The 26,760-nt window shown below is 40.3% G+C and overlaps 2 protein-coding genes across 10 annotated transcripts in view; one reads left to right on the top strand and one right to left on the bottom strand.

The window, feature by feature from the left end:
• Nucleotides 1-4,817, bottom strand: part of SCG3 (secretogranin III) — a 35,830-nt gene extending 31,013 nt beyond the window's left edge. Inside the window, exons 1-5 of one of the 3 annotated variants that reach the window (XM_030578038.1) lie at nt 3,864-4,817; nt 2,925-2,977; nt 2,260-2,305; nt 1,949-2,167; nt 690-832 (exon numbers count right to left, since the gene is read on the bottom strand). In XM_030578038.1, coding sequence (XP_030433898.1) covers nt 690-832; nt 1,949-2,167; nt 2,260-2,305; nt 2,925-2,977; nt 3,864-3,951 — 549 coding nt within the window. In that variant the 5' untranslated portion in view covers nt 3,952-4,817. The remainder of the gene's footprint in view (nt 1-689; nt 833-1,948; nt 2,168-2,259; nt 2,306-2,924; nt 2,978-3,863) is intronic. The other 2 variants (XM_030578039.1, XM_030578040.1) reach the window with 2 other exon arrangements.
• A 9,082-nt stretch (nt 4,818-13,899) lies between these two features.
• The window catches only part of AP4E1 (adaptor related protein complex 4 subunit epsilon 1), a 33,853-nt gene continuing 20,992 nt past the window's right edge, over nt 13,900-26,760 (top strand). For 2 of the 7 annotated variants that reach the window (XM_030578004.1, XM_030578003.1), the window contains exons 1-8: nt 13,900-14,082; nt 15,992-16,063; nt 17,408-17,531; nt 22,163-22,236; nt 22,646-22,767; nt 23,634-23,793; nt 24,363-24,529; nt 25,220-25,293. In XM_030578004.1, the coding sequence (XP_030433864.1) occupies nt 13,927-14,082; nt 15,992-16,063; nt 17,408-17,531; nt 22,163-22,236; nt 22,646-22,767; nt 23,634-23,793; nt 24,363-24,529; nt 25,220-25,293 (949 nt within the window). In that variant the 5' untranslated portion in view covers nt 13,900-13,926. Of the gene's footprint in view, nt 14,083-14,105; nt 14,232-15,991; nt 16,064-17,407; nt 17,532-20,434; nt 20,554-22,162; nt 22,237-22,645; nt 22,768-23,633; nt 23,794-24,362; nt 24,530-25,219; nt 25,294-26,760 lie in introns of those variants that run through there. The other 5 variants (XM_030578005.1, XM_030578006.1, XM_030578008.1 and 2 more) reach the window with 5 other exon arrangements.

Raw genomic sequence — 26,760 nt, 5'->3', positions numbered from 1 at the left:
GGACTCAGTCCTACAACTGTTCTACACAGATCTCCCATTCAAATCGGTGGGAGTTCAGCATGCAGCAACTGCCAGTTTAATAGGATAGATAATACTACTATTAGATTAAAACATAAGGATTAAAATATGGGTAGAACAGTAGGTTAAAACACCAGCCTGTCATCTCTGGAGACCTAGAATCAAATCCATTTTATGCCATCAATCAAAACAAGCAGCATTTATTGTGCCAGATTCTCAGCTGGTATAAATCACTGTATTGTCATTGAAGTCAATGAAGCAATGTGGATTTACACCATTTGGAGCATTGTTCACAAAAAACACAAGGCACTTGACAATACAAAAGAATTCAATGAAAACAGAAGTGAAATGGAAGTAAAAATGAGTGTGCCGCTCTCCTTCTTGTCCTCAGTGGACTTTTATTTACACACCATAAAACCATTTTACAACTTGGCATCTTTCATAGCAAAGCTCAGGACTGGAATAGCAGATTTATTGCAGGGTAAGATTGATGTGCAATGGCACAATTGAATTGAAAAGGTTGCTTATACGCTGACTCACATGCTTCCTGATTCAAGCCAGTGTCATTAACTTTTCAGTTGCACAGACACCGCATTCAGCCCAACTATTAAAAAAATAAGTAAGGGAAAATAAACTGACAAAACAGCTAGATGAAATAACAGGAAACTTACTAGACCCAAATTTAGAAGCTTCGAGACAATTTTGTCAAATACGCCTCTATCATTTTCCTCATAAATTCTTGTGGCAATCTTCTGGACAATGTCTTCAGCAGTTAAGGGAGTGCCATCTAACTGATGAAGACCATCTGGATCATCTAAAAGGATTACAGTTTAACTCTTCACTAAACATCTCTATTTCATTTGATTTAGATAGCTTTTTAAAAAATATCTGTACATTGTTTTTTCCTTTCAACACAAACATCCACTTTTCTGCAAATGTTGAAGTAGGGTTACAGTTATTCTTTGCCACCGTGTTTTGTAAAGCATTATATCAATAACACCACAATGGTCTTAATGCACAAGTGCTTACCCTCTTCTGAAAAATGCCTTTCTCTGGCTGAAGCTTTCTAATGAGCACAAATAAGCACAGGGAAACATAATCAATTTCTGCTTGTAGAAAAGTACTTTAAAATCATATACCATTGCTCCCATATATGCTTGCGTTGTTGGTATTTATTTTAATCATATGGCTTTGTAGAACAGGTAACAGCATATTATTTTTTCCTGTTTGGATTTCAGCAAATCAAAGGTTCAATCCTGCAACCCTTATTTATGCAAATAATGCCATTCTAAGCCAATGCAACAGTGAATATGATGAGCAGGCTTTGACCCATGGTATAAATATAAAAACACCTTGAGACAAATACTGCTTACCTTACTCACGGGACTTACTTAACCCACTGAAGTCAATGAACTACTCTTTCAAGTAAAGCAGGCATCATCTGGTCCTAAATCATTTTTCCTTCTCCACTATGTGGAAAATAACAAATGTGCTAAATAATAGACTTAACATCTGAAATAAACAGGTATGCAAATAAGTTAGTTCTACATCACTTATACATTAAGTGCCCTTTCTTTTTACTAATTTAAATGTATACATTTTTATTTTTAAAGTGGTTTTGAGGTATATCATCATCAGGATACCCCAGCCACTGAATATGAAGGCTCAAAAAAATATGCAGATTACACATTTGGAACAAATCTATGGAAGTGGTCTGTGAAAATTGCCAATAATTGCGAAATTCTTTGTGCTTTTGTGTCAACTGCACTTCCAATGTGGTAGGTTTCTCAAAAAAAATTGACAATAACTTAAATTTATAGGCCACAAAAGAGTATTGTGTATTTTTAGGTAATTTTGTATGATCCATAATTGCAGTAACTTGTATGAAAAATCAAAGCTAGATGTTACTGAAAAGATTATTATGAAATACCTTGAAATTTATAATCCAGTCCACTTTTAGTGGAGTCATAGTCATCTACCAGCCTGCGGTTCTTGGTGGAGTCTGCATCATCAGGGGCCGGTTGTTGATGATCATATAGGGAGCTTCTTATTGATTCCCTCTCCTTTTCATTCCTCTCTTTTCCTGTTACTGACTTTAGCAGGTTCAAGTCATCAGTAAAGGAATAATTTCTGAACTCTGGCTTATTTTCTGGAAAATTTATTAACACACACGTCATATAGTCTAACCCTCACAATATTTTACTATGCAGATTAATATAGTTAATAGGGGACATGTTTTACCTGTAGAGACTGTTTTCCTGATCTTGCCTGCCCCAGCTTCAGCAATCTGGTGTGTGAGAACAAATCCGAGATGGGAACTATGAGTACATTGTAATCACACAGCCTTTATTCAGTTATACACAATACAATTTATATTATCACATTTTATTCTGGAAAAGCCGTAGAGCCTGACCTGCACTCTTTATTCAGGAGTTAGGAAGTTTGCCTAAGTATGCTCAAGCCCTTAGGGTTGATGGTGGGTTGTAGTGTTTTTTATTTTGTTTTTTTGTAACATTGTTTCTTTGGCTTAAAGAGTCTCTTGATGGAAAGTTGTAATATACTGCAGATTTGTAGATGGATGTTGATCCCGCTTTTCTTGTTCACCCCAAACTCCCATTGACATCAGAGAGAGTTTGGGTGCAAAAGGATTTGTTGTGCTGTTGGAGCTGATGGCAGAACTTTTGCATCTAGGGCCAATAAAACTTTCTTTTAGCTCACTATTAATACTTACAAATTACTGAAACGCTAAGACATTTCACCAAAGCCTGCCCATATTCGTTTTGCTCTTAAGAGTTTTTGTTCAGCTGTTGAGAGTCTCATCAGTCTCACAACTGAAAGCTCACAAAATTATATTTACTACAGTTACAATGTCAAAGAGTATTTGGATAATTTTTCATTTTCCCTACCTGTTCCTCCAATGGTCTCTCTTCACTTAATTCTCTGTTGTATATTCCTTTATCTAGAATACATACATACGTATATTCAGGTTTCAGAGTAGCAGCCGTGTTAGTGTTCCGGAAAAAGAACAGGAATACTTGTGGCACCTTAAAGACTAACAAATTTATTTGAGCATAAGCTTTTGTGGGCTACATGCATCCGATGAAGTGGGCTGTAGCCCATGAAAGCTTATGCTCAAATAAATGTGTTGGTCTCTAAGGTGCCACAAGTACTCCTGTTCTTTATACGTATATTCATTTATGGTAGGCATTATGCAAACAGAGGCAGCATAATATTTAAAAAATGAATTGTAGTTTTTTTCCCTCAAAACACATGCATTGAAAATTGATGTTGAATATAAATCCTTGTGAAATAAAATCAATACATCTAGAAAGAAGGGGGAATAAGCCAAACATATAAATTAGGGGGGGAAAAACAACAGTTGTTTTTTTCGCCCACAAGAGAAAGCTCTACATACTGGACTAACCTTATGTTCTCTGATCAGAAAAATAACACACACATTAAAAAGAACTTGTGTAAGAGCTTGACTAAAATAGTAATAGCATAATACGATTGGCATAATCATGCGATTAAAAGATTTATGACATCCAGAACACCACCAGAGAAAGAGAGAGACAAAGACTTGAAAACTACTGCAGGACAGATAAAACAGCCCTTGGAAAAGAACAAAAGGTGAATGAAGAACCGATCCCCATTCGCTACCTTTAAAAAAAAAATCTATTTTCAGTTCAAAATGCCCCCTCCCACACCTGCAGTTCAGGGTGCTGATTCCTTGGGATCTAATCATGTTTACCCAAGGGCGAGCAAAGTTTTAACTCGTCCTCATTGATTCCATGGAAAAAAGTTTCTCCATCTCGGTGCAAAGGGATAATGAGGCCATGACTTACCTCTGCTGCCCTCGGGCTTAGGGAAGCCGTGAACCTGGCTCACGATCAGCGCCAGGACCTGAACCAGCGTCGCCCAACTGAAAACCATCCTTGTGGCCTTCGGGATAGAAGCGAAGCTGGCTGCAGAGCTCGCAGGCAGGCGGGCTCGCTAGACTGAGGAATGAGCAGGCTCCCTGCTTTGCACAAGCCGGCTTTGGGTGTAACCTGAGCCCCGACCCGCAGCGCCGAACCCCGCACCAGCCTGCGGCGGAGGCACAGGGAGCTGTCCGCGCCTCGTGGTGCTGAAACCCCAGGAGCTGCTGCGGCTAGAAGCGGGCGGCTGGACTGAGGGTTAGGGCGAGGTGCCGTACTGTTCAGCCCCCTGGCAGAAATGGATGAGCTGGTCCCTATTGATAGCTCGGGACAGGAGTGGGAGGGGACGAGGCGGGAGGAGGGAGGATTGCAGATGGAGGAGCATGCGTGCACCTCCTGGCTCCTCAGCACTGGCTAACCCTGCTGGCTGGAGCTCTCCGGGCCAGGCCTGGGAAGGCGCTGCTGCTGCTGCACCAATGAGCTCCCTTTCAAATTCAAAGACAGAGGCTTCCCGTTCCCCTTCTGGCCTGCAGGAAAACAAGATCACCGCCTAGCTCGTTCCCGGGGAGGCGCCAATGTCATCGTCTCCACCCCACAGGAGAAGGTCAAATCTGACTGAGGCGCTTTTATGATATCCATCAAACTGATGCACATGGCATATGATTCATGGGCAGCGTGGGCCAGGTTTATTTCCTAATTGCATTGAGATGGGACTGAATAGCACGGTTTAATTGTAGGGCAATCTTTAGGAGAAAGCTCAAGGGAGAATCAGATGGTGTTATGCAAAGCCTCCAGTGTCACTGGAAAGATTTGGTTTGGATTCAACAAAGAAAAAAGCAGCATGTTACAAGCTTTATACTCTTTAAAGATGAATTTCACCCCTCTGCAGCAGACCAGCCCATGCACCACTTAATTTCACTGTACAGGCACATTCATCAATTATTCTTTTTTATTCCATAGGCAGGACGCCATGAAAAGTTTAGCCCCAGCACATCTTAACTATGAAGTTTAGAATAAAGAAACAGGAGCACAATTGAAAAGAGAAAATAGATCTAGAGGCTTAATTATGAATAACCAGACACGTGGTTATATATGTAAATTAAAATGTAACCTAAGCAAATACTCTACTGTGATTCCCCTGCAAGCTGAGGAATATATTTCCTCATCTCAGTTTTATGTTAGGAAAAAAGGTCATGGCCTGTACCTGCAGCAGTTCTATTTCAGGACTAGTGAGAATCTCAAATAAGACTATTGGGCCTGCTTGAAAAATGGGAGATTAATTATCTTCAAAAAAGGCTTCTAATTTTGCACCCACCGTTAACTGTGGATGGAAGACTGAAAGTGCAATTGAAAAAATTTCAACATTAACTGATTGCATCTCAATAGAGTGGTGATAGCTGATAGAATTTCTGTCTACAGAACCCCAGTTTAGAAAAGCACTCTAGATAAATTTACCAATCTGGAGCATGCTTCTGCAACTCTGAAATCTGAGAACAGAGAATACAGTGGAGTAGTTCAAACTCCAGCTAGTTTCTTATACTTATTATTATAGAAATACTTTGGAAAATGAGTAGGACCACAGAAGTGCAAATAATGCCATAAGTATTAGTAACGTCTCAGTTTCCTATCTGTCCATTTAGCCATATATCAATCTATCTGTATTTGTATAGAAGCCACACTGGATTAATAGCCACCCCTCCTCTATGCAATTTTTAATAGAATAGTGTTAGCAATGATGGAAGCTCTGTTGTACATAAGATTCCCTGCACCTTGCTCAGAGAAACTCCAGTGACATTCAGTTAAACACACCGGTAATCACAGGAGACATATCTACATTATGGCTCTCACTGTTACTACCACTGTTGGAGCTGTACTAGGGTTAGCAATGATGCAGGAAAACATAGTTATGTTAAATAGAAGCTGCCCCACAATTTAAAACCACACGGGATAAGCAATTGACTACAACTGGTAGTTTCCAAAAGAAAATATACAGCATTTCTTTCCATTTAATTTACAACTGCAATCAGATTTCTAAATAGGTGCAGTATTGGCACATATAATTGAACCTGTTTTTACTTGCAAGTACAAAGTACACCCACAATGCTACAGAATGTTTCTGAACATTTGGCCCAATATGCTTTACTAATACACTAATAACAACATGCATGAACTACAACAGAGGTTCTCAAACTTCATTGCACCATGATCTCCTTCTGACAACAAAAATTACTACACGATCCAAGGAGGGGGGACTGAAGCCTGATCCCACCCAAACCTGGCCACCAGGGGAAGGGAGTGGGGGCAAAATCCAAGCCTCACCTCCCTGATGGAGGAGGGAAAGGGAAGGGCAAAGCCAAAGCTCAAAGGCTTCAGCCCCAGGCAGAGGGCCTATGATCTGAGCCCTGCCACCAAGGGCTTAAGCTTCAGTCCCAGGCAGTGGGGTCAGGCTTTGGATTTAGCCCCCAGGCCCCAGCAAGTCTAAGCCAGCCCACAACCCAATTAAAACAGGCCACGACCCACAGTTCGAGAACCCCTGCACGACAACATACAAACACCACAATACTCACAATAATCACCAGAATATATTGAAGGAATATCATTGTCAGAAAAGTAACCTGGTAAAAAAATCCACCTTTTTTCCTCAATGTATCTGTGGCTCTATTTGGAATCATCTACTTGTTTTACAGACAAAAATAAGTTTTTACTATTTCCTACTCCTCTTCATACCACAGACACAGATGGCAAAAAGCATGTGTAATATTCTATTTTGGCTCATGCATTATCAAATAAGCTCCTATTGTGGAATTGTTTGTTACTGGTAATGACGCATGAGCCAGAAAGCAGACAATTTGACTGTCAAATGCCAGGACAAATTTACAGGAATAGCAATTAAAAAATCCAAACTCTTTGATTAGTAAATTGAGTAAATTTGACATGCAGACATTGAGAATAAATATTGATCCCATCAATGTTATTTTACAGTCACATTTTGGAATATAACCACACTTCAGATTTATAACTAACAAGAAAAGCAGGAACTGAACGTATTACATGAATACAACATTGCATCCTTATGCTATGGGAGCAGTTTTATTTTGTGATCTTTATTTCTCTACCTTAATGTTGCATTAATGCTAAATCTTTACATTAAGCATCCTTGTTATTTAAAGGGAAAGAAAGAAATTGTTAGAAAATGAGTTATTAACCAACTTGAATCATCCATAATAGAAATACCCCAAACTGGTCATCCTTAACAGTGTGACTTGGCCCCTGATACTACAAATACTTATATATGTGCATAACTTTATGCATAGCAAGTAGTCCTGTTGACTTCAATCGAACTACTCACTGCACATCAAGTTAGTCATGTATGTAACTCTTTGCAGAATTGAGGTCTTAGATTACATATTCTTCATGGCAGTCTGTCTTTGTTTTGTTTTTACAATAGGATTAGAGTCTCTAGGTGCTACCACAATAAAAATAATAAAACTGAGTTAATCATCCTCCAGAGCTTATGCAAATTCCATCATCTTCACTAAAGAGAACAGTTATTATCTCCATTTAACTGAAGACATTTGGTGTGCAAAGCTTAGAAGCTTTGCCAGCTTCAGCCACACAGTATGATGTCTTTAAAAGAGATATTCTAAACTGTGTTGTCCTTAAAAAAATGTAGTCCTTAAAAATATCTAAGAACACAAATAGAAAGCTTTTAATACATCTTCATGAAATTGCCTACTTTAAATGTTTTAATTTTCAGACTACAGACCTGAGTTTCTTCCTAGTTGTTTTGTTAATATCAGAGAGGTGCAAAAACAAGCCAACCAATTTAAAGCTTTTATCTTCACATCAAATGTTCTGATCAGACATATAAGGAAAATTATTTTTCCCTTGCAATCATATAATTCAAAAATGGTTGACACAGTTTTCTCACTCTCTAAAACAATTAATCCTTGGGTTGAAATTAAATATGGGATATTTCAATCCAAAATGAATTTGAGAAAATCATGTAAAACTAAAAAAAAAGGTGTATGTGTCCACATTTTAAATGGAAGTAGACATTCAACCTTAGCAAAATGGAGAGCCCGCTATTCTGCTAAGTAAGATGACTGACTCTCTCGGATTTCAGCGGGACTAGGATTTTCCCCTATTTACTATTCAGCAATGGAAAAAAGCTTTCACATCTGTGTTCAAAAATATATCAACGATTATGTGAACATAGCTTATAGCAATTGGTGGAAAATCCCATTATACCAGGCCTAGAAATGCCTGATCTCAAGGATTAGACAGAAATGAATAGACAAACAGTGCATTTGCCTTTAGAGGATGAAATCTAGACTGAGGTTGTCAGTTAGCCACTGTGGTCCCCTCCTCCACATATTTATGCCATTGCTGTCTTGATGCATGTTGTGTTCCACCCTTAGCATCATCTGTGAGAGTCTCCTTCCATATAAAGAACAGGACTACTTGTGGCACCTTAGAGACTAACAAATTTATTTGAGCATAAGCTTTCATGGGCTAAAAGCCACTGCATCGGCTGCATGCAGTGGAAAATACAGTAGGAAGATTGTATGTGTGTTTATATATATATATACATATATACACACACACACACACACAGAGGACATGAAACAATGGGTATGTGTCTGGTAACACCCATTGTTCTGTGTTGTGATACAGGAGGGCCAGGGAGCAGTGGGAGAGTAGTAGAGGGGAAGTATATAAGCCCTAGGCTAATTAAGGCGTGGTTCCCTGTAGACTAGGGAGGGTTGCTAAAGGTTAATTGGAGCACCTGTAGTCAATTAAGACCCTGTTAGCAACCTAACAAACCCACCGCTTCAGGCAGTCAGGAGAGAGGACTGGAGCTTGCAGGTGTGCTGTGAGACTTTAAAGATCAGAAAACTAGAGTAAGGGAGACCCTGCCCCAGCAGGGGAGGAAGACTCCTTCCCCCAGTGTCTAAGGACTGAAGGTACCCCATCCAAGGGGGAAGAGAGTAAGGACCCACAGGAGTTGAGAGGGGCTGGGGCTCAGAGTAAGGAGCAAACCCAGACCCCTCTCCCACTTCCCTCCTTTACCACCTTCATGGGCCACTAGTGGGACCCTCAGTGCCCCAAGGGCAGGAGCAAGGGGTGGCATCTTAGCCCCCCATCAAGAAAAGTGTTAGTCTCTAAGGTGCCACAAGTACTCCTGTTCTTTTTGTGGATACAGACTAACACAGCTGCTACTCTGAATCGTTCCATATAGATGCATGGGAAGTCACATTGTTGTTTTCAGGGCAGTTCTGAGGCATGGCCAAAGTCTGAGGTATGTGATTGACAAGAGATGGAGGTCACTGAAATCAGGATTAAGCTCCTACAGTGTCAAGCTCCTGAGGACAACAAGGCTTTTGCTTTTAGCACCTGTTGGAATTTAATACCTGTGAAACTAGACCTAAGTGTTATCATATAAAATGAATCCTATTTTGAAAAGTTGGAGTATTGCATGGGGGAAAAAATGGTATATAAAGACAGCCAGACTCATGAATTTCAAGGTTTTTACTTCATCATCAAAAATATTTTTCATGGGCAAGAAATCTTAGGTTTAATTTAAAAGCAGAACAAAAATCATAAGTGACACTTAAGGGTTGCATTCTGCAAACCTTACTCATGTAAACAATCTTTGCTTGTATGAATATTACTGTTGAGAGCAACAGATTCATATGAATCAGATCAACTCCTGGGCATCATCCTGGACTTGGACCTCTCTAGGTTCTCACAGCCTGGATGTGTCTAAATTTAGAGTCCTGCATGGATACAAAAAGGTGTATCCACATCGGATCTGCAAAAATTGTCTGCGGATATCCATGTATTTGTAGGGTTCTAAACAGTTCCACAGGTCACTGTGCAGCAGTGATGCAGGGCATTGGTGTCAAGCACCCAATCCATAGCCCCACTTCTCTCAAGAGACCTTCTGCCTTGCCACCAGCTCTGACCTTGCCGTACCTCCTTCCCTGCTCCAGGCAGGGAGGCTATGATTCCAGGTCCTTCTATGCAATGCCACCATTCCTGTGGGGGACTTGGACACCCCAACTCAGTTGCAGGGGCTCTAATACATGCAGCCATTACTGTCTGCTCATTTAAAGAGCACCCCGACCTTACAGTGCTTGGCTCACTCCCCCTTCTGGGAGTTGTAGTTTACCTCCTCACTCCAAGCAAGCTGGGGACTACATCTCCCAGAATGCCCAACATGCTGCTGTGTGATTCAGATAGCTGAGCTGGAGCCTGCAGACTGGGTGACAGCTGCTCTGTTTGGGGGTGAGTGTGCTGTAGAGCCATGTACAGATATAAAATTTGCATTCGCATCCACACTGTGATCTGCAAAAATGGTCTGCAGATACCTGCAGATTTACAAGGCTCTATAAATCTTGTTAATTCTTCCTGCATAACTTTTCTAAAATATGGTCTCTTATCCACCCACTAAAACTCACATCAAGATTCTCATCATCTTGCATATCGATTACTGTACCACCCTTCTCTCTGGCCTTGACAAACACAATCTTGCCCTGCTCAGATCCATTCCGAATGCTGCTGTGAAGATCCTTTTCCTAGCCAGTCGCTTTGACCATGTCACCCCTCTCATTCTATCCCTCCAGAACAAACATAAGCTACTTGTCTTCATTTTTAAGGCCTTCCATGGCCTATCACAACCATACCTATTCTGTTTGAATCATTATTGAGATGTTGACTCCTGCCTCTGACCAGCCTATGAAGACAGCTTCCATCAACCACTTGTTAAATTTTCAGTCAAGCACCTTTTTGTTTTCTTTCATGCTGACCTTCATGCTTGGGAGGAGCTCCCTACAAACATCAACAAAACTACCTCACTAATCCTCCTTAAGCTGGTCTTTGCCATGATGCCTCCAACTACTTGAAAATGATTAAACTGCTGGAGTACTGAGACCCACACACTGTCATGCTGACCAATACTGTCTTTTTGTTTCCTTATACTCCCCCCAGATGCCTGTATTCAGCTGTTGTTCTTGTCCCGTACTTAGATTGTAAGCTCTTTGGCGTAGGGACTGTCTTTTTGTTCTGTATTTTTACAGCAACTAGCATAATGGGGTGCTAGTGCATGAACAGGGCTCCTGTGGTAATATAAATAATAATAATAATGTTAGTGTTTGCAGTATCAAAACCACATGCTAGTTAAAGAGACAGTACAGAAACACACAAGCAGCCATAACATTGTAAATGATGTGTCAGATCCTGGGTCTGTCTGAAGTATACAGAATGCGTGTAAGGGCGGTGTGGTGCAGTGGTGGCACCTTTCCGCTCCTGTGATCCTGGGGCCACTGTGAACAGGCCCAATGGCCGAGCATAAGCAAGAGCAGGCTGAGGGCTGCTTTCAATCATGTCATTTGTTCTAAGGAGCTAAGACTGCAACAAGAGATTGGCATATGCTTTCCTCTAACTACACCTGCTATGTCAGCTGGAGGGAGGTAGCTAAGAACCTTAGGGTACCTTCATGCCACTAGATAATCCATTTTACATTGATGTGATTGTACCAGGGCTGACTATGCTCTCTCTCCAACCACATTCCATCAGCTATTTGGTACCGCAGCTGCATCATACCCCTAGAACAAGTTACCTAAGGAGGTTGTGGAATCTCCAAAATTGGAGGTTATTAAGAACAGGTTGGACAAACACCTGTCAGGGATGGTCTACATAATAGTTCTGCATCAGTGCAGGGAACTGGACTTGTTGACCTACCGAGGTCCCTTACAGTCCTACATTTCTATGACACTAAATCGGGGTCAGCAACCTTTCAGAAGTGCTGTGCCAAGTCTTCATTTATTCATTCTAATTTAAGGTTTTGCATGCTGGTAATACATTTTAATGTTTTTAGAAGGTCTCTCTCTATAAGTTTATTATATAACTAACTTATTATTGTATGTAAAGTAAATAATATTGCAGCAAGGTGAGCGGGCTGGGGGCCGGTATCCCAAACCGGCAGCGGGCCAGGACCCTGGCTGGCAAGGGACCATCAGTGGGCTTAGCAGGGCCGGCAGACAGAACCCCAGACCTGCAGCGGGCTGAGTGGAGCTGGCAGCCAGGACTGGCAGCAGAGTGCCACTAAAAATCAGCCCCTGCACTATACTATTGGATTCAGCCCAATATTTATTGCTGAATCAAGCTTAAAAAAACAAACATGCAAAGAAGCAAGCTTTAGCTTTCCATAATTACACTCTTCAGAAGGTTACAAAACAAAAACTGAAATTTAACAAACTGATTCAGACTTAATAATTTAAAGTTTAAAAGGAGCTTCTTAAAAATAAAAAAAAAAATCAGGTATAGGGTAGGATGTTTCACTCCTTACTTACTCTGTCTGCATTTACACTGACAGAAAACCATCAATCAGAATTTAAAAACAAGATGAGGATAAGAACAACCTTAATATACAACAAAAACTATCCTTAAATCAATCATTATTTACAAATTAGATGCTTATTGCATATTATGGATAATGTGTCTGGAGAGAGTAATTTCACAGTACAAAAGAGAGCCATCACAACTGAGAAAATGTTTCTTTCATTGCACATTGCCACACTCTCAATTTAATTATGAAATCTGAATCAGTGTGTGATTGTACCTTTATGTTTTTGCAGCCTTATCCATGCTGTTCCCATTGAAGACAATCACAAAACTCCCATTAACTTCACTGTTGAAAGATCAAGCTCATGTCCTATGCTATACCCATTTCTTCACTTCCAAGAGTGGATGGGGCAAAACCAAATTTTTATCTGTAAATGAAAAGCTACTGAGAAAAACTTAAATTAAAATACACGAGGGGACTAATTTATTTCTTCGGGGTTTATTTTGTTGTTTCTGCTAATAGAAGAAAAAGAGAAATCTCACTGATATTTTCCATCGGAATAAAGGATCTGAAAATTCAGCTAATGCTGCTACTTAACTTTAAACTCATTCTTTTCAGACTTACACCTATAAGCATGTAACTGATTCGTTACAGCTTTTAGACATCAAAATAAGCATTTTACTAACCTATCCCAACACTGCTTCCCTCTTGGGTTGGCAGGATAGGTGGCCATCGTAGTGTTTGAGATTGTGTGAAATCACTTACAATGAGAGGTTACCCAAAGCATCTCTTGCCCTGTTTCAAAGCCTTGTGCGAGCAGTCCTGTCTGTAAGCAGTCCTGCCTGATTCCAAGGCCCTTCTGTAAAGACTGAATCCCTTAGATGTGCTCTCCAGCTTAGAAAGCGGTGTTTCAGCTCCCCCTTCAGGTATAGCGGGTTTTGCGTGGCAGGGTGCTGGGAGTTAAGTGAGGCCATGAAGCCTCTCAAAGAATAGGGCGTTGCCACTCACCAAGGGTGACCAGTGGTGCCAGCAGGGAGCCGCACCGCAGCTGCCCAGCTCTGCTCCCCCACACAACTGACTTGTGTCCATATGTACCGCTTGCTGTGCCGAGGTGACGCTGATGAGCAGGCCCCGTAAGCTCTGTGCCGGAGGGAATACCGAGTCTCCAGCCCCACAAGCTCAGACAAGGCTCCTAGGGAGAAAACTAGAGTTGTCAAGACCAGCGCACGGTGCTAAAGGGCCGGACTCCCACTCTGGGCCGGGGCCCCGGCCCCACATGCTTGGCGCGCTGGGGTGGAGCGATACGGTCTCGTGGGTCTGTGAGAGCGGGATAAGCTGCCGCCTGCAGGGGCTCCTGGGCACTACCCCGAGGCTCGGGCGGGGGAGCTCCTCTCCCCGCGCTCCCTGACGTCTCACATCACCACGCTCCGGGGCCCAGCGGGGGGCGGGGACTCGGGCTGCCTAGAGCCCAGGAGCCTGCGGCTCTTCGCGCCCCAGCGGCGTCCCGGCCACCCGCCGTGTCCGCCGTCAGCGCCAGAAGCCTCAATAAAGTTTTTTTAGTCAGGGAAACCGGAAGTGGGGGCGGGACCAGGCTCTGCCCTTCCGGGAGGCGAGTCGGGGCTGCCGCCGGCGGGGCCGGGCATGAGCGACGTGGTGGAGCGGACGCTGAGCGCGCTGCCCGGCTTGCTGGGGCAGCACGACCTGGGGGCCGGGCCCGGTGGGGGCCCAGGTCGGTTCTCGGCCACCTCGCGGCTGGGTGGCTTGATCCGGAGCATCACCGCGCTCTCCTCCAAACATGTACGGGCTGGTGGCGGGCTCCGCGGCGGGCTGGGCCCCTGGCCAGCAGGACCTTCTCCCCTGTGAACTGTAGCCGTAGCCTCGGGCCCCGTCCCCAGGCTGAAAGCAAGCGGGGAGGCTGGGCCCGCGGTCCCGGCTTCACGCGCCGGGTGTGTCTCATACTCTGGGCAGGTGTGAAGCCACGGGGTCCCCTTCGCTGGGTATTAGAGTGGACGGGATTTCGGGCTAGCAGCTCCTCCCCTGCGTTGTGGGGTGTAGAAAAGCCTGAATGTGGAAGGTCAGCAGGTGTTGGCAGCTGCCTCTGGGGTGAAACACACCTGTTCAGCCTTGTCCAGTAGCATACTTTTCTTTCTACCCATCCAGCCTATTGCTATGCCCCAATTTCAATAGTATCTGGGTGCCTCATAAGCTCTAATTAGGTGTGGCGATGCTCCAGGATTGTCCTGGAGTCTTCAGGAATTAAAGATTTTGTAATTAAAGATTGTAATGTGGTAAAACAACCAAAATTGGCAACCTTACCTTTCATATATTTATACTTAGTATCTTTACCTCGCCCCAGTTACAGAAGTGCTGTAAATCCCAATTTTACACGTTGGGAGGTGAGACACAGAGAGGTTAAATGGTTTGTCCATAGTAACACAGGAGGGCGGTGACAGCAGGATCTCAAAACCAGAGTCTAAGCCCTAACCATTGGACCATCTTTCCTTCCAGTTTAGTACAGGGAGTAACTATGAATGCAATACACAGTGATCGTTTTTTGTAGGAATAGGTGTAAATAACATGATGTAACTTGGCCAGGGCACAGAGATAAATCGGTTACTATTCCTAAGAGTGCGTGCTGTACAAGTGTGCAGGACCTTAGTGTTATCTGTCATCCAAAATAATGCATCGTGTCATTCCCTGACACCATGCTGTGTATTAAGAGCAGGTGGGGTCGGTTGACGCTACGCCCGGCTCATGAGACAGCTCATGGTGTCCGATATCATCAGGTAGTCCAGAGACATTTATACCGAACACATCACCGGACACCGCCAATACCACACTGAGTAATTGAGACAGCTGACCAGGGAAATAACCCACTTCCTTCCCTGAGGGACCAAGGGATGCACCGCACCCATGTACCTATCCGCTCCGCCGATACTGACTTAGACTCCTTATTCATTCCATGGGTGGCGAACCTGAGCCCACTTATTCACTGACACTTTAAAAAACCCTTGCACCCCCATTTGGGTCTATGCCGGTTATGCGATATGTATGTATCTTTTCATCCTTGCAAACGGTCTCTGTAACCCCCCATAACCCAAGCCTGACCCCAGATGTACAGTACCTTCCCTCCCAACTTGTGTATATTTCATTTCAAACATTTATTTCAATACTGCTTGTGAAGAAAGAGTGTTACTGGCTGAATTACCAGTATCACTGTTTAGGCACTAGAGGTGTCATCTAAGTCCTAACTAGGGCCAAACTTGCTGAGCTTGCAAAATGGCTGCAGAATGTAGTTTCTGTTTTGAATGGCATGTATTAAAACTGTCTACTTTAAAATATTTTTCAAGTCCAAGAATATAAATGAAGTACTGTTAGACCATTTTAAATCAATAAACTTCTGTATACTGTAATACAAGCCAATGGAAGAGTGAGCAGATGAAAATGTAGATATGGAAAGTATATTATTTTCTGTGCTTAAAAAAAAATAGTATATGGAAATCTAATGAAACCCTTTGAAGCTGTAAATCTAGTGAAATTGGAAGTGTAATAGCTTTGTAATATTATTTATACAAAAAAACAAATGAAGACCATAAGATTTTATGAATTATTTTGATAGCATTCTAATAGATCATTCATTTTTGTTTTGTTTTTACCTCCCAAAATTATGCAAGATCTTAAAAATGTTTAAATTATTCTTTTATAGGAGGAAGAAAAACTAATACAACAGGAACAAACTAATTTGAAGGCAACAGTTTCTGCTCCCACTACAACACTTGTAAGTTTTAGTCTTATTTGTAATGAAGTTTACCTTTACTGTAGACTGACTTTAAGAATAGCAATGTGCAGACTTGTGCTTGGCAGAGTGAGTGAATACATCTGAGTTTGGTATAGATGGTATACACTTCAGACATCTTACATTTGTTAGCACCATTACTAGAACATGCTGTACTTGTAATACATCTTATGCCTACACCTAGGGTTTTGCAATGGTGCCCAAGCAGTGAGAGCACCATTGCAACTGTGCTGGCTTGGAGCAAGTATTGCCAGTGTTGTATCTTGTAGTGGGTCATTCTGTTCTCTTGCAGTACTAGTGTAGACCGGAAAATCAGGTGATGCAGCTGAGCATGTCCAATTACTCCTCCCAAGTGCAGTCTTTGAATTTTCCTGCCCGTCTGTTTATGCTGTCTCAGAACACTGGTTCTATCATCTGTCAAGTTACCACCCACTGGTTGCTTGAGATTAGTGAAGGGAATTCTCTAATGCAGATCTCTAATGCATTAAAGATTTCAGTCAAGCATGAGATGCTTCTGTGTTCATAATAATTACCTTTCTAACATCACATGCAGTTCCATTGTATATGCAATTTAGGGATTATCTATACTTCAAATTTACATGCTACCTTAATCCAAATTAACTTTCAAGAGCAAAAGCGGTCCCGGAATAACTCCATGTTTGGATGTTCTTATTCTGGAATAAGTCTGTCCACACATCATGATATTCAGGAATAATTATTCCTGAATAATTCCATGTGTATACAGCCCTTAGTATGGTACTGTCTTTTTGCTACATTGTCACATCACAAGATCATATTTAATTTGTCACTCGCTATTGGCTTTATGAAGTTGTGGTCCACACTATCATAAAAATGTTTTTTAATAGAGAAATTATTTAATGGAACCATTTCTCTTCCATTTGTGACTGCACTGACCACTTTCCTCCCATTGGTGATACAACAAAAATGGAATGTGGAATCATTTGTGGTATTGTACATATGGTGGTACAGTGCCTTGTGACTATTCATTTTAATAACCATGGTCATAATTTTGTTTTGAATGCAAGGATGCCACTCATAGCGAGATAACGTGATCTTTATGCCTGGGATTTGACAAAGTTCAGTTGTAGTTTAACTTAAATTTGTTTTGAAACAGTATCACATCAAATATTGATAAACTTTCATTTTAGAAATGTTAAATTCTGATTTTAGAAAAAGTAGTGCTTTTTGTTTATAATATATACATGATGTCAAAGTCTCAAACCTCAATACGGTAGAACTGCAAAGAGGAACAGAGCACTTTATAACTATTCTAAATTTCTTAATATTTCATTCTTGGTATTTCAGAGATTGATGAAAGAATGTATGGTGAGACTAATCTATTGTGAAATGCTGGGATATGAATCCTCCTTCGGATACATCCATGCTATTAAGCTAGCACAACAAGGAAACCTTTTAGAAAAAAGAGTTGGTATGTGTATAAGACTCGTATATCTTAACATTGTGCTCAAAATTGCCATAAATGTCCCCTGAAATTGGGTTGGAAGTCATACTAAACACAAGAACTGGTTGAACGTTTTCTCCCACTTTTCACAATTTTATTTTCAATTTTTTTTTTTTTGGTATGCGGGAGAATAATTCAACTAGATATTTCAAAATTTGAAAATATAAAATTATTTGAATTTTAAGGAGCTCTGTACCTGTTTGAAAAATAGGGAAAGGGGAAACCATAAAAAAAACCTTTGTATTTAATAATTTTGAATATCAGCTCTAGTAAACACTAGAGACATATAAGCATTTTCATTTAAAGGGTATTTATATATAGTTGTCATAAATAACCTCTTAAAATAATATAACTGGAATATTAAAAAAAACAAAATTCAGCAAAATAAGAGTATTTCCAAATTGAGAGTGCCGGCTCTCTGACATTCAACTATATTTATGCTTTTGTAGGAATTTATAATTATTTTCTTTTCAATATTAGTGCAGTGCCCTTTAAGCATATTCTTCACTGTCTTTGTACACTCTGGTCACCTTGGGTTAGAGGTGGTTTGTGACAAATAAGGCGAGGGGGAAGATAATGAGAGCACCAGTGCAGAATTATTGTATGCGAGGTCTTGGAAAAAATTTTGAAGGAGAAAGTAGTTAAGGACATTGAGGTCAATGGTAATTGGACAAATTACAACATGGTTTTACTAAAGGTAGATCGTGCCAAACCAACCTGATCTCCTTCTTTGAGAAGGTGACAGATTATTTAGACAAAGGAAATGCAGTAGACCTAATTTACCTCGATTTCAGTAAGGCATTTAACACGGTTCCACATGGGGAATTATTAGTTAAATTGGAAAAGATGGGGATCAATATGAAAATTGAAAGGTGGATAAGGAACTGGTTAAAGTGGAGACTTCAACGGTCGTACTGAAGGGTGAACTGTCAGGCTGGAAGGAGGTTACTAGTGGAGTTCCTCAAGGATCGGTTTTGAGACCAATCTTATTTAACCTTTTTATTCCTGACCTTGGCACAAAAAGTAGAAATGTGCTAATAAAGTTTGCGGATGACACAAAGCTGGGGGGTATTGCTAACACGGAGAAGGACCAGGATATCATACAGGAAGATCTGGATGACCTTGTAAACTGGAGTAATAGTAATAGGATGAAATTTAATAGTGAAAAGTGCAAGGTCATGCACTTAGGGATTCATAATAAGAATTTTAGATATACACTGGGGACACATCAGCTGGAAGCAACAGAGAAGGAGAAGGACCTTGGAGTATTTGTTGATCACAGGATGACTTTGAGCCGCCAATGTGATATGGCCGTTAAAAAAGCTAATGCGGTTTTAGGATGCATCAGGCGAGGTATTTCCAGCAAAGATAAGGAGGTGTTAGTACTGTTATATAAGGCACTGGTGAGACCTCACCTGGAATACTGTGTGCAGTTCTGGTCTCGCATGTTTAAGAAGGATGAATTCAAACTGGAACAGGTTCAGAGACCGGCTACTAGGATGATCCGAGGAATGGAAAACCTGTCATATGAAAGGAGACTCAAAGAGCTTGGCTTGTTTAGTCTAGCCAAAAGAAGGCTGAGGGGGGATATGCTTGCTCTTTATAAATATATCAGAGGGATTAATATTAGGGAGAGAGAGGAATTATTTAAGCTTAGTACCAATGTAGACACAAGAACAAATGGGTATAAACTGGACACTAGGAAGTTTAGACTTGAAATTAGATGAAGGTTTCTAACCATTAGAGGAGTGAAGTTCTGGAACAGCCTTCCAAGGGGAGTAGTGTGGGCAAAAGACATATCTGGCTTTAAGACTAAGCTTGATAAGTTTATGGAAGGGATGGTATGATGGGATAGCTTAATTTTGGCAATTGATCTTTGATTATCAGCAGATAAGTATGCCAAGTGCTCGGTGATGGGATGTTGGATGGGATGGGATCTGAGTTACTGCAGAGAATTCTTTCCTGAGTGCTGGCTGGTGAGTCTTGCCCACATGCTCAGGGTTTAGCTGATCGCCATATTTGGGGTCGGGAAGGAATTTTCCTCCAGGGCAGATTGGCAGAGGCCCTGGAGGTTTTTCGCCTTCCTCTGCAGCATGGGGCACAGGTCACTTGCTGGTGGATTCTCTGCAGCTTGAGGTCTTCAAACCACAATTTGAAGACTTCAATAACTCGGACATAGGTTAGGGGTTTGTTATAGAAGTGGATGGGTAGGATTCTGTGGCCTGCTTTGTGCAGGAGGTCAGACTAGATGATCACATTGGTCCCTTCTGACCCTAAAGTCTATGAGAAGTCTATGGAGAAATCTGACTGATGGTGTAAAAGAATTTTTGAAATTTTACGCCACGTATTGTATGAGAGGCAAAGAAGAGTTTCGTATCTCTGTTTTAGCTACAAAGTCTTATCAGTAGATTTGTTTCAAGGAGCGGACTTTCTGATTAATCTGGTGTATCTCCAAGAGGTTGCTGATTCAAGTGTCTTAGTGAAGACATTTCTTGTTGTGTTGCAGAGAAAATAGTTCAGATGTGGGCCAAATTATCTGCATCCACAATAGCAAGATAATATATTGGGTGAAATAACGGTTAGATTTTCTGTGTTTGAATTTCAGCTGGTCTGATTCACACAAGCACTGGAGTTGGATAAACCTTGTATCAGAAACTGTAATTTTAGATCCATGTCCTTCCTGACTATTGAAGACCAGTGAAAAAGTGCTCAGTGTGATGCTCGTAGGAATTAACAACACTTTCTTGTGGAAGGCAGGGTGCAATCTCTTTTGAAGACTGCTTGTATATGGCCTCTGATCAAGAGATTATTTCTTGACATTGACAATCTGGCTGACTGTCAACCAGTTTCATATCTTCCCTTGTAGGTAATATTATTGAGAAGTTTGTGTGAGACCAGTCTTTTCAATATCTAGATGCCTCAGATCTCCTGGACAGAAAAACCAGCACTCATTGCTTTGTCTTGATGATCTACTAGTAATGGAGAATGAGTAGGTGTCTATGCTGATACTATAAAGTTGTTCAGTTGTCTTTGGTACTGCTGACTCTACAGCTGTATGCAATGGTGGACAGGGCTCTTGAGTGTCTCCATTCTTTCCTGGGTGAGCAGTCCCATGGGGTTGCATTAGGGAATTGTTCATCTGCCTCAAGGGTTTTCTTGTGGAGTCATCCTCCATCTTGTCACTCCTCTTGTTCGGGGTGTGTGTGTGAGGCAGATGAACAATTACCTAATGCAACCCTCTGGGATATATATCTGGGGCTTCTAGGAGTGTTAGTGAGGCGGCATGGGTTCTCATGTCTTCACTATGTTTATCTCCTCTCACTTGATCTTGCCATCATGTTTGAGTGTTAGGTGGCAATCTAGGAACAAATGAGAACAAGTTAGTTGAGGCTAAATCCAGATATGACACAGGTGATGTTGGTAGGTTGGGAAAAACCTCTGAAGTGGCAGGGATTATCTCGGCTTCCTTGACTGCAGGGTTGTGCCCATCACACCATAACCTCCTATTTCTTTCAAGTTTGCCACTTGAGAGTTCAGGTAGAAAACAACTGCTGTTAGACAATAAGGTAGCACCTGTTATTATGAAGGCTGCTTTTTAAAAATCCAGGTCTGGCCAGAAGGCTGTGGTTTCTTCTTTGCAATATGGAATTTGCTACCATAGTCCATGTCTTTATCACTTACTGATACTAGACTACTGCCATGTATTCATTGTAGGCTATGCCTGAAATTAATTCAGACACTGAAGGTAGTTTAGAATGCAGTAATCTGATTGTTTAGAGGTTTATCATACCAGGAGACATTTCACCAGTGGTTCAAGACCTATCTATTGGTTCCTTTCTGCAATCTAAATTGTAAAACCTTAAATGGCCCCAGCCCTGCTGGTCTCAGACTCACAAACTATCCCCATATAATAGTTCCACATTTTGTGATCAGAAGAGGTGCTTATTCCATCAGGGTCCTTGATTAAGTTCCCTCCTTAGTTCCAAATGGTTGAAGTCTGTGACCTTCAGGCCATCCCCAAACCCCATCTGATTTCTTGGATATCTGAGGAGGGATTTGTTTGCTCTCCTATAATTATATAGGTAGATTTGTGTTATGGGATTTTGTTAGTATGGAAAAAAAAATTCATTTCCTAATGAATTCTCTCTCATATGATGTCATCCTCAGCGCTTTAGATCTGACATCTTTACCGGGTCCTCTTAATTTTGGACACAACTTATGAGTTTCAAGTCCATCCTTACTGAACACTACAGCAAGCTAAATATATCCAAGCAACCAGATTATAAAAAACAGTTAATTTAAACCCTGACATTAAAAAAATAATGGAGTACATCTACAAGGCAACCCCCCCCATGGCAGTGAATCTCAGAGTCAGTTACTCGAGCTCTGAAACTCGCTGCCGCAGGGTTCTTTTCTTTTTTTCTTTTCTTTTCTTTTCTAGACTTACCCACAGAGATCATATAATTTGCCAGTATTTTTTCCTATGATTTGAGTCGTCAGCTCTTGTGTTCTGGATGTCTTAAGTTCTCCTGTTAACATTTGGAAATAGTTTATTACTGGAAAAGGTGATCGAGGTTTTTTGTTGTTTTCTTTTGTAGGTTACTTGGCTGTTTCTTTATTCCTTCATGAAAATCATGAACTGTTGCTTCTGCTTGTGAACACAGTTGTGAAGGTACAGCTTTATGGGAGGTTTGGAGAAAAACATTACACTAACTTTTTAGGCCAGTGCTTTTCCAAGTATAATGCCAATTTAATTCTAAACTATATAATCATTAATAAAATCTACATTTGTCAGTTAACACTGAAATAAGAAAAATGACTATTCACCTGAGCTGCTTATGGGACTCTAATGTATCCTTTTCCTGTGGTTATAGTTTCAAGTTTTGTAGCAGTATTAAACAAATACAATTAAAATTTCACAGAAAAATTGAACAATCACTTAATTAGCAGAGCATTAGAGAGCAGTGCTTCACAGTATAGCATAAAAAGTGGAGGCTTTCCCACATTTGGCCTTAGAAATGAAAAGTTTCTCATAGTTTAAATTAGAAATGACCATTTTGTTGTCTTAATGACTGTGACAGGACTTGCAGAGCACTAACCTGGTTGAGGTGTGTATGGCGCTTACTGTTGTCAGCCAGATCTTTCCACGGGAAATGATTCCAGCTGTACTTCCCCTCATAGAAGACAAACTTCAGCATTCTAAGTATGTATTCACTTATAGGAAGGATTTCAGCCTTTGTTATAAACTTGGAATGTCCTAAAATTTAGATGTTTTATTTCAGTGTGTAAATATTTCTCTTAAATACTGTTTTTGCTCTGAATCCTTCCTTAGTCATTATTCACAATTTTGTGTTCCTTTTCAAATTTTCGTTTTGTGTCTCCCTCCCCTCTTTAGTTTGTGCGTTCTTGATTGCACAGTGGATGTCTTTTGTTTTGTTTAAGCATTGTTGATGGATAAATGTCATGTAACTTTATGCACATGGAGATGCTGTTGCACTATGTGGGTTAAGAAGTGTTTGTAGTGTAAATAGAGTAACAAATTGTACCCTGGGAATTCATTACATCACAGAAAGATCTGTGCCTGATTTTTGGAGAAGCTGAGCATGCGGAAACCCCACTGAAGACTTGTGAGGTGTAGGTGCTCAGCCTTTTGAGTATCAGGCCTCATAGTTAATAACATTACATACATGAAAATACAGAGCTAGCACGGAGTATATGCTAATCTAAAAGGTAGCAGAAGCATGATCTAACTCCAGGAACTACTGAACTCTATGCTTGCTGTGCCACTGACTCATCATGTGGCCTTTGCCAGATTACTTATCCTCTCTTTTGTCTCAGTGTCCTCATTTGTAAAACTTGGATGATAATACTATTTCAGAGGTATCATGATGTGATGCCTAGTTAATATTTTTAACTAACTAGCTATAAAAGTGGGAAATGTTACAAAGTCAGTAGTTTTCATAAAAATCAAGTCTCTATTTCATAATATAGAAAAACAATTTAGGTTAAGTAAAACTTCTAGTTAGGGTCAAGTTGCTTGATCTTTTAAAGAAAAATGTTTCTCTTTAGGGAAATTATCAGAAGAAAAGCAGTTCAGGCCTTGTATAAATTCTATCTCATTGCTCCCAACCAAGTCCAGCACATCCATGACAAGTTCCGGAAAGCCCTGTGTGACAGGGATGTTGGAGTCATGGCGGCTTCTTTACACGTTTACCTTCAAATGATTAAGGTAGGCTGAGAATTAGAAGCCTAATTGAACATATAGGCTGGTTTTTAAAATGTACAAACAACTGTAAAATTGTTCTGTAGGAAAATCTCTCTGGAAGAATGGTCTATCAACTTGTCTTCAGTTAGTTATGAAGGTGACTCGCGGTAATCAGTACTATATTTATTTGCATTCCAACCCTTGAGAAAAGCCCCAACTGACCTGTTCAGAGCCTGACCCTGGTGATGAGCATCTTTGGCATAATAGCCCTGTTTTTAAGTCCAAAGTTTAGGTTTTTTTCAGTGGGTTATAGATTATGCTAAGGATTGCCTGTGAATTCAGTGTACCATTGCAAGGGAAATGCTTTCAGTCCTATTCACTGTCTTGTTGAAAATACAGGGAAAACACTTCAAGCTTAAGAAAGCAAAAAGAAGTTGATGTTGGGGGTTGAGAGGAAGAAGTGATGGGTTAGGAAATGGAACAATTAACTGAATAATAGCTAATAAGATTATATTCCTGTCATGGGTTTATGGTGTATTTCTGAGGCACTGTACTTAAAATATTTGAATTGTATTTCTCTTTTCCTTGTCTAGAAAAATGCATCTGGATACAAGGACTTGACAGAGAGCTTTGTAACCATTCTAAAGCAGGTAGTAGGAGGAAAGCTTCCTATAGACTTCAATTACCACAGCGTGCCAGCACCATGGCTACAAATTCAGCTCTTAAGAATACTGGGGCTGTTAGGAAAAGATGATCCAAGGTAACCAATTTCTTCTATGTAATCAATTCTTTGAAAATAGAAAGAATACACAGTAAGTCATTGTGTGGTAACATAACTTTTACTGTGCTGTCATGACACAAAGGAAAAGAAAGGATTAACACATTCCATTTGCTCTTTATTAACAAATACTGTGAAAAGTTATTTATTGAATAGTTATTATACTTACCTTGTTTCTCAGCTCCTGTGTGGGTCAGGCAGCTAATTATGGGATATGTGGTGAGAGACACTTGTGGACTTGAGATCAGAATTTCCATTAATTTGGTTATTAATATGATCACAGTGAAAATCCAAGACAAGGCAGTGTAAAAAGAGTGCTGTCCTTTGTAAGAGTTTAGATGTTTGTGTTCTCTATTTCTCTTAGTAAATAAGACAGACTTTTTGGTTGAGCGGCAAGGAATGTATTTTTAGTCTATCTTGATACAATAGATGGCTTATTTGAAAGTAGCAAGTATCGTGAGATGCCATTTAGAGCCAGATTGTAGCCCTTGCTCACTCTAATGAGAATTCATTAATATGAATAGTTTCATTGAAATCACGTGGAGCAGCTTGTAGGAATAGGATGTTATTTTTTCTCTAAATAGGTATATACAGGTGGTTTTTTGTGTGTGTGTGAGATTACTGGGCTTCAAATGAAGTGAGAACTTTTTTACAATTTTTATTTTGTAACAGGACAAGTGAATTAATGTATGGTGTTCTGGATGAGTCTTTAAGAAGAGCAGAAATAAATCATAATATTACATATGGTGGGTGAGAATATTTTGTATAAGTACAAATATGTGCAAAGAATGAAAATATAAGTGTTATTGTTCTGTTGACATGAGTAACTATATTCTTTTGTTTAGTAATCTGGCAAGGTCATGAATTTGGGTATTGTGACTGGTGAATTATAAGCAAGGAAATAGAACGTTAGTAATGTTAACACATGAATAGAAATTACATATTGCTGTATAATGTAGTTTTGAAATGTTTTTCAAGTGAAAAACATTTATTTAATGGGAAACTACTAAATATTTATAGATCCAAATTTGCGTACATTCAAACTGCTGCATACTATGTGAAAGTCCTCCAAATTATTTTGGGCTTGCTCTTTTCCTCAGTATACAACATCATGTACTTGTGAAATCATCAATTGCACACGTATATTCATTATAGTAGCTAACTTGAAAAAAAATGGTGTTACTGCCTTGTGTGTCAGAAGGAAAGACTGAACTTCAGGTTTCAAAAAAAAATAAAAAATCCTCCACATGATTAGTTGTTGAGAAACTTAACAAAAAGTGTGTGTGAGAGATGTCTTTTCCTTTCGCAAACACATTTGTGATCATAGAATATCAGGGTTGGAAGGGACCTCAGGAGGTCATCTAATCCAACTCCCTGCTCAAAGCAGGACCAAGCCCCAGACAGATTTTTGCCCCAGATCCCTAAATGGCCCCCTCAAGGATTGAACTGGGTTTAGCAGGCCAATGCTCAAACCACTGAGCTATCCCTCCCCACTGATCTCTTGAGTTGCTCTCTAGAATCTGTTGTTAAATTATTTCCAGAGCTCATTGATACTGATGCATGTGAAAGTGTGTTTTGACATAAGACACTACAGTAAATCTTATAATTGTTGCAAATAGTCATGTTAGTTTACTGTTAAAAACAATATTTGACAATAGAGCAGAATCAACAAGATATAATACTTTCAGACTCCTAAGGGCATATTGCAAACTATGGAGAGTTTGAAAGATGTGTGGGTTGGTTTGTTTGTTTTTGCTATCTTTTTCAAGCACAAATATCTAAGGTTCTAGAACACTAAATTAACAACAGTTCTTTTACTCTTAAAAAAAAAATGTAGTATTTCATGGTTTTAAAACGGAGCCATAAATGTTGTCAGCAGTTGATAGAAAATTAAGACGTGGTTTTGAAAGTGTCTGAATAACAGTGGAACGTATACCCCAAAGTTCTAGGAGTCTGTTTCCTTGACTCGTTGTATTTTCTAAGCATTAATGAAAGCGAGTTGCACATTAAATGCAGAATACTCACCCACCCCTTCTTTAAAATTTTTTTTTGTCAAATGATATACTGATGAAACATCTGTCAAATCTTATAACCATCCATTCACTGTGTTTCACGTGTATGCCAGGGGTGTGCTTTTATGCAGGAACAGCAACATAGACATTCAGGGATTTGTTTTCTTAGTGTATGATGGATTTACACATGCAACTCTCAAG

Source organism: Gopherus evgoodei, chromosome 10 (assembly GCF_007399415.2).
Source record: "Gopherus evgoodei ecotype Sinaloan lineage chromosome 10, rGopEvg1_v1.p, whole genome shotgun sequence".
Classification (NCBI taxonomy): domain Eukaryota; kingdom Metazoa; phylum Chordata; order Testudines; family Testudinidae; genus Gopherus; species Gopherus evgoodei.
The sequence above is the reverse complement of the archived record's forward strand: the minus strand, read 5'-3'. Positions and strand labels throughout refer to the sequence as shown.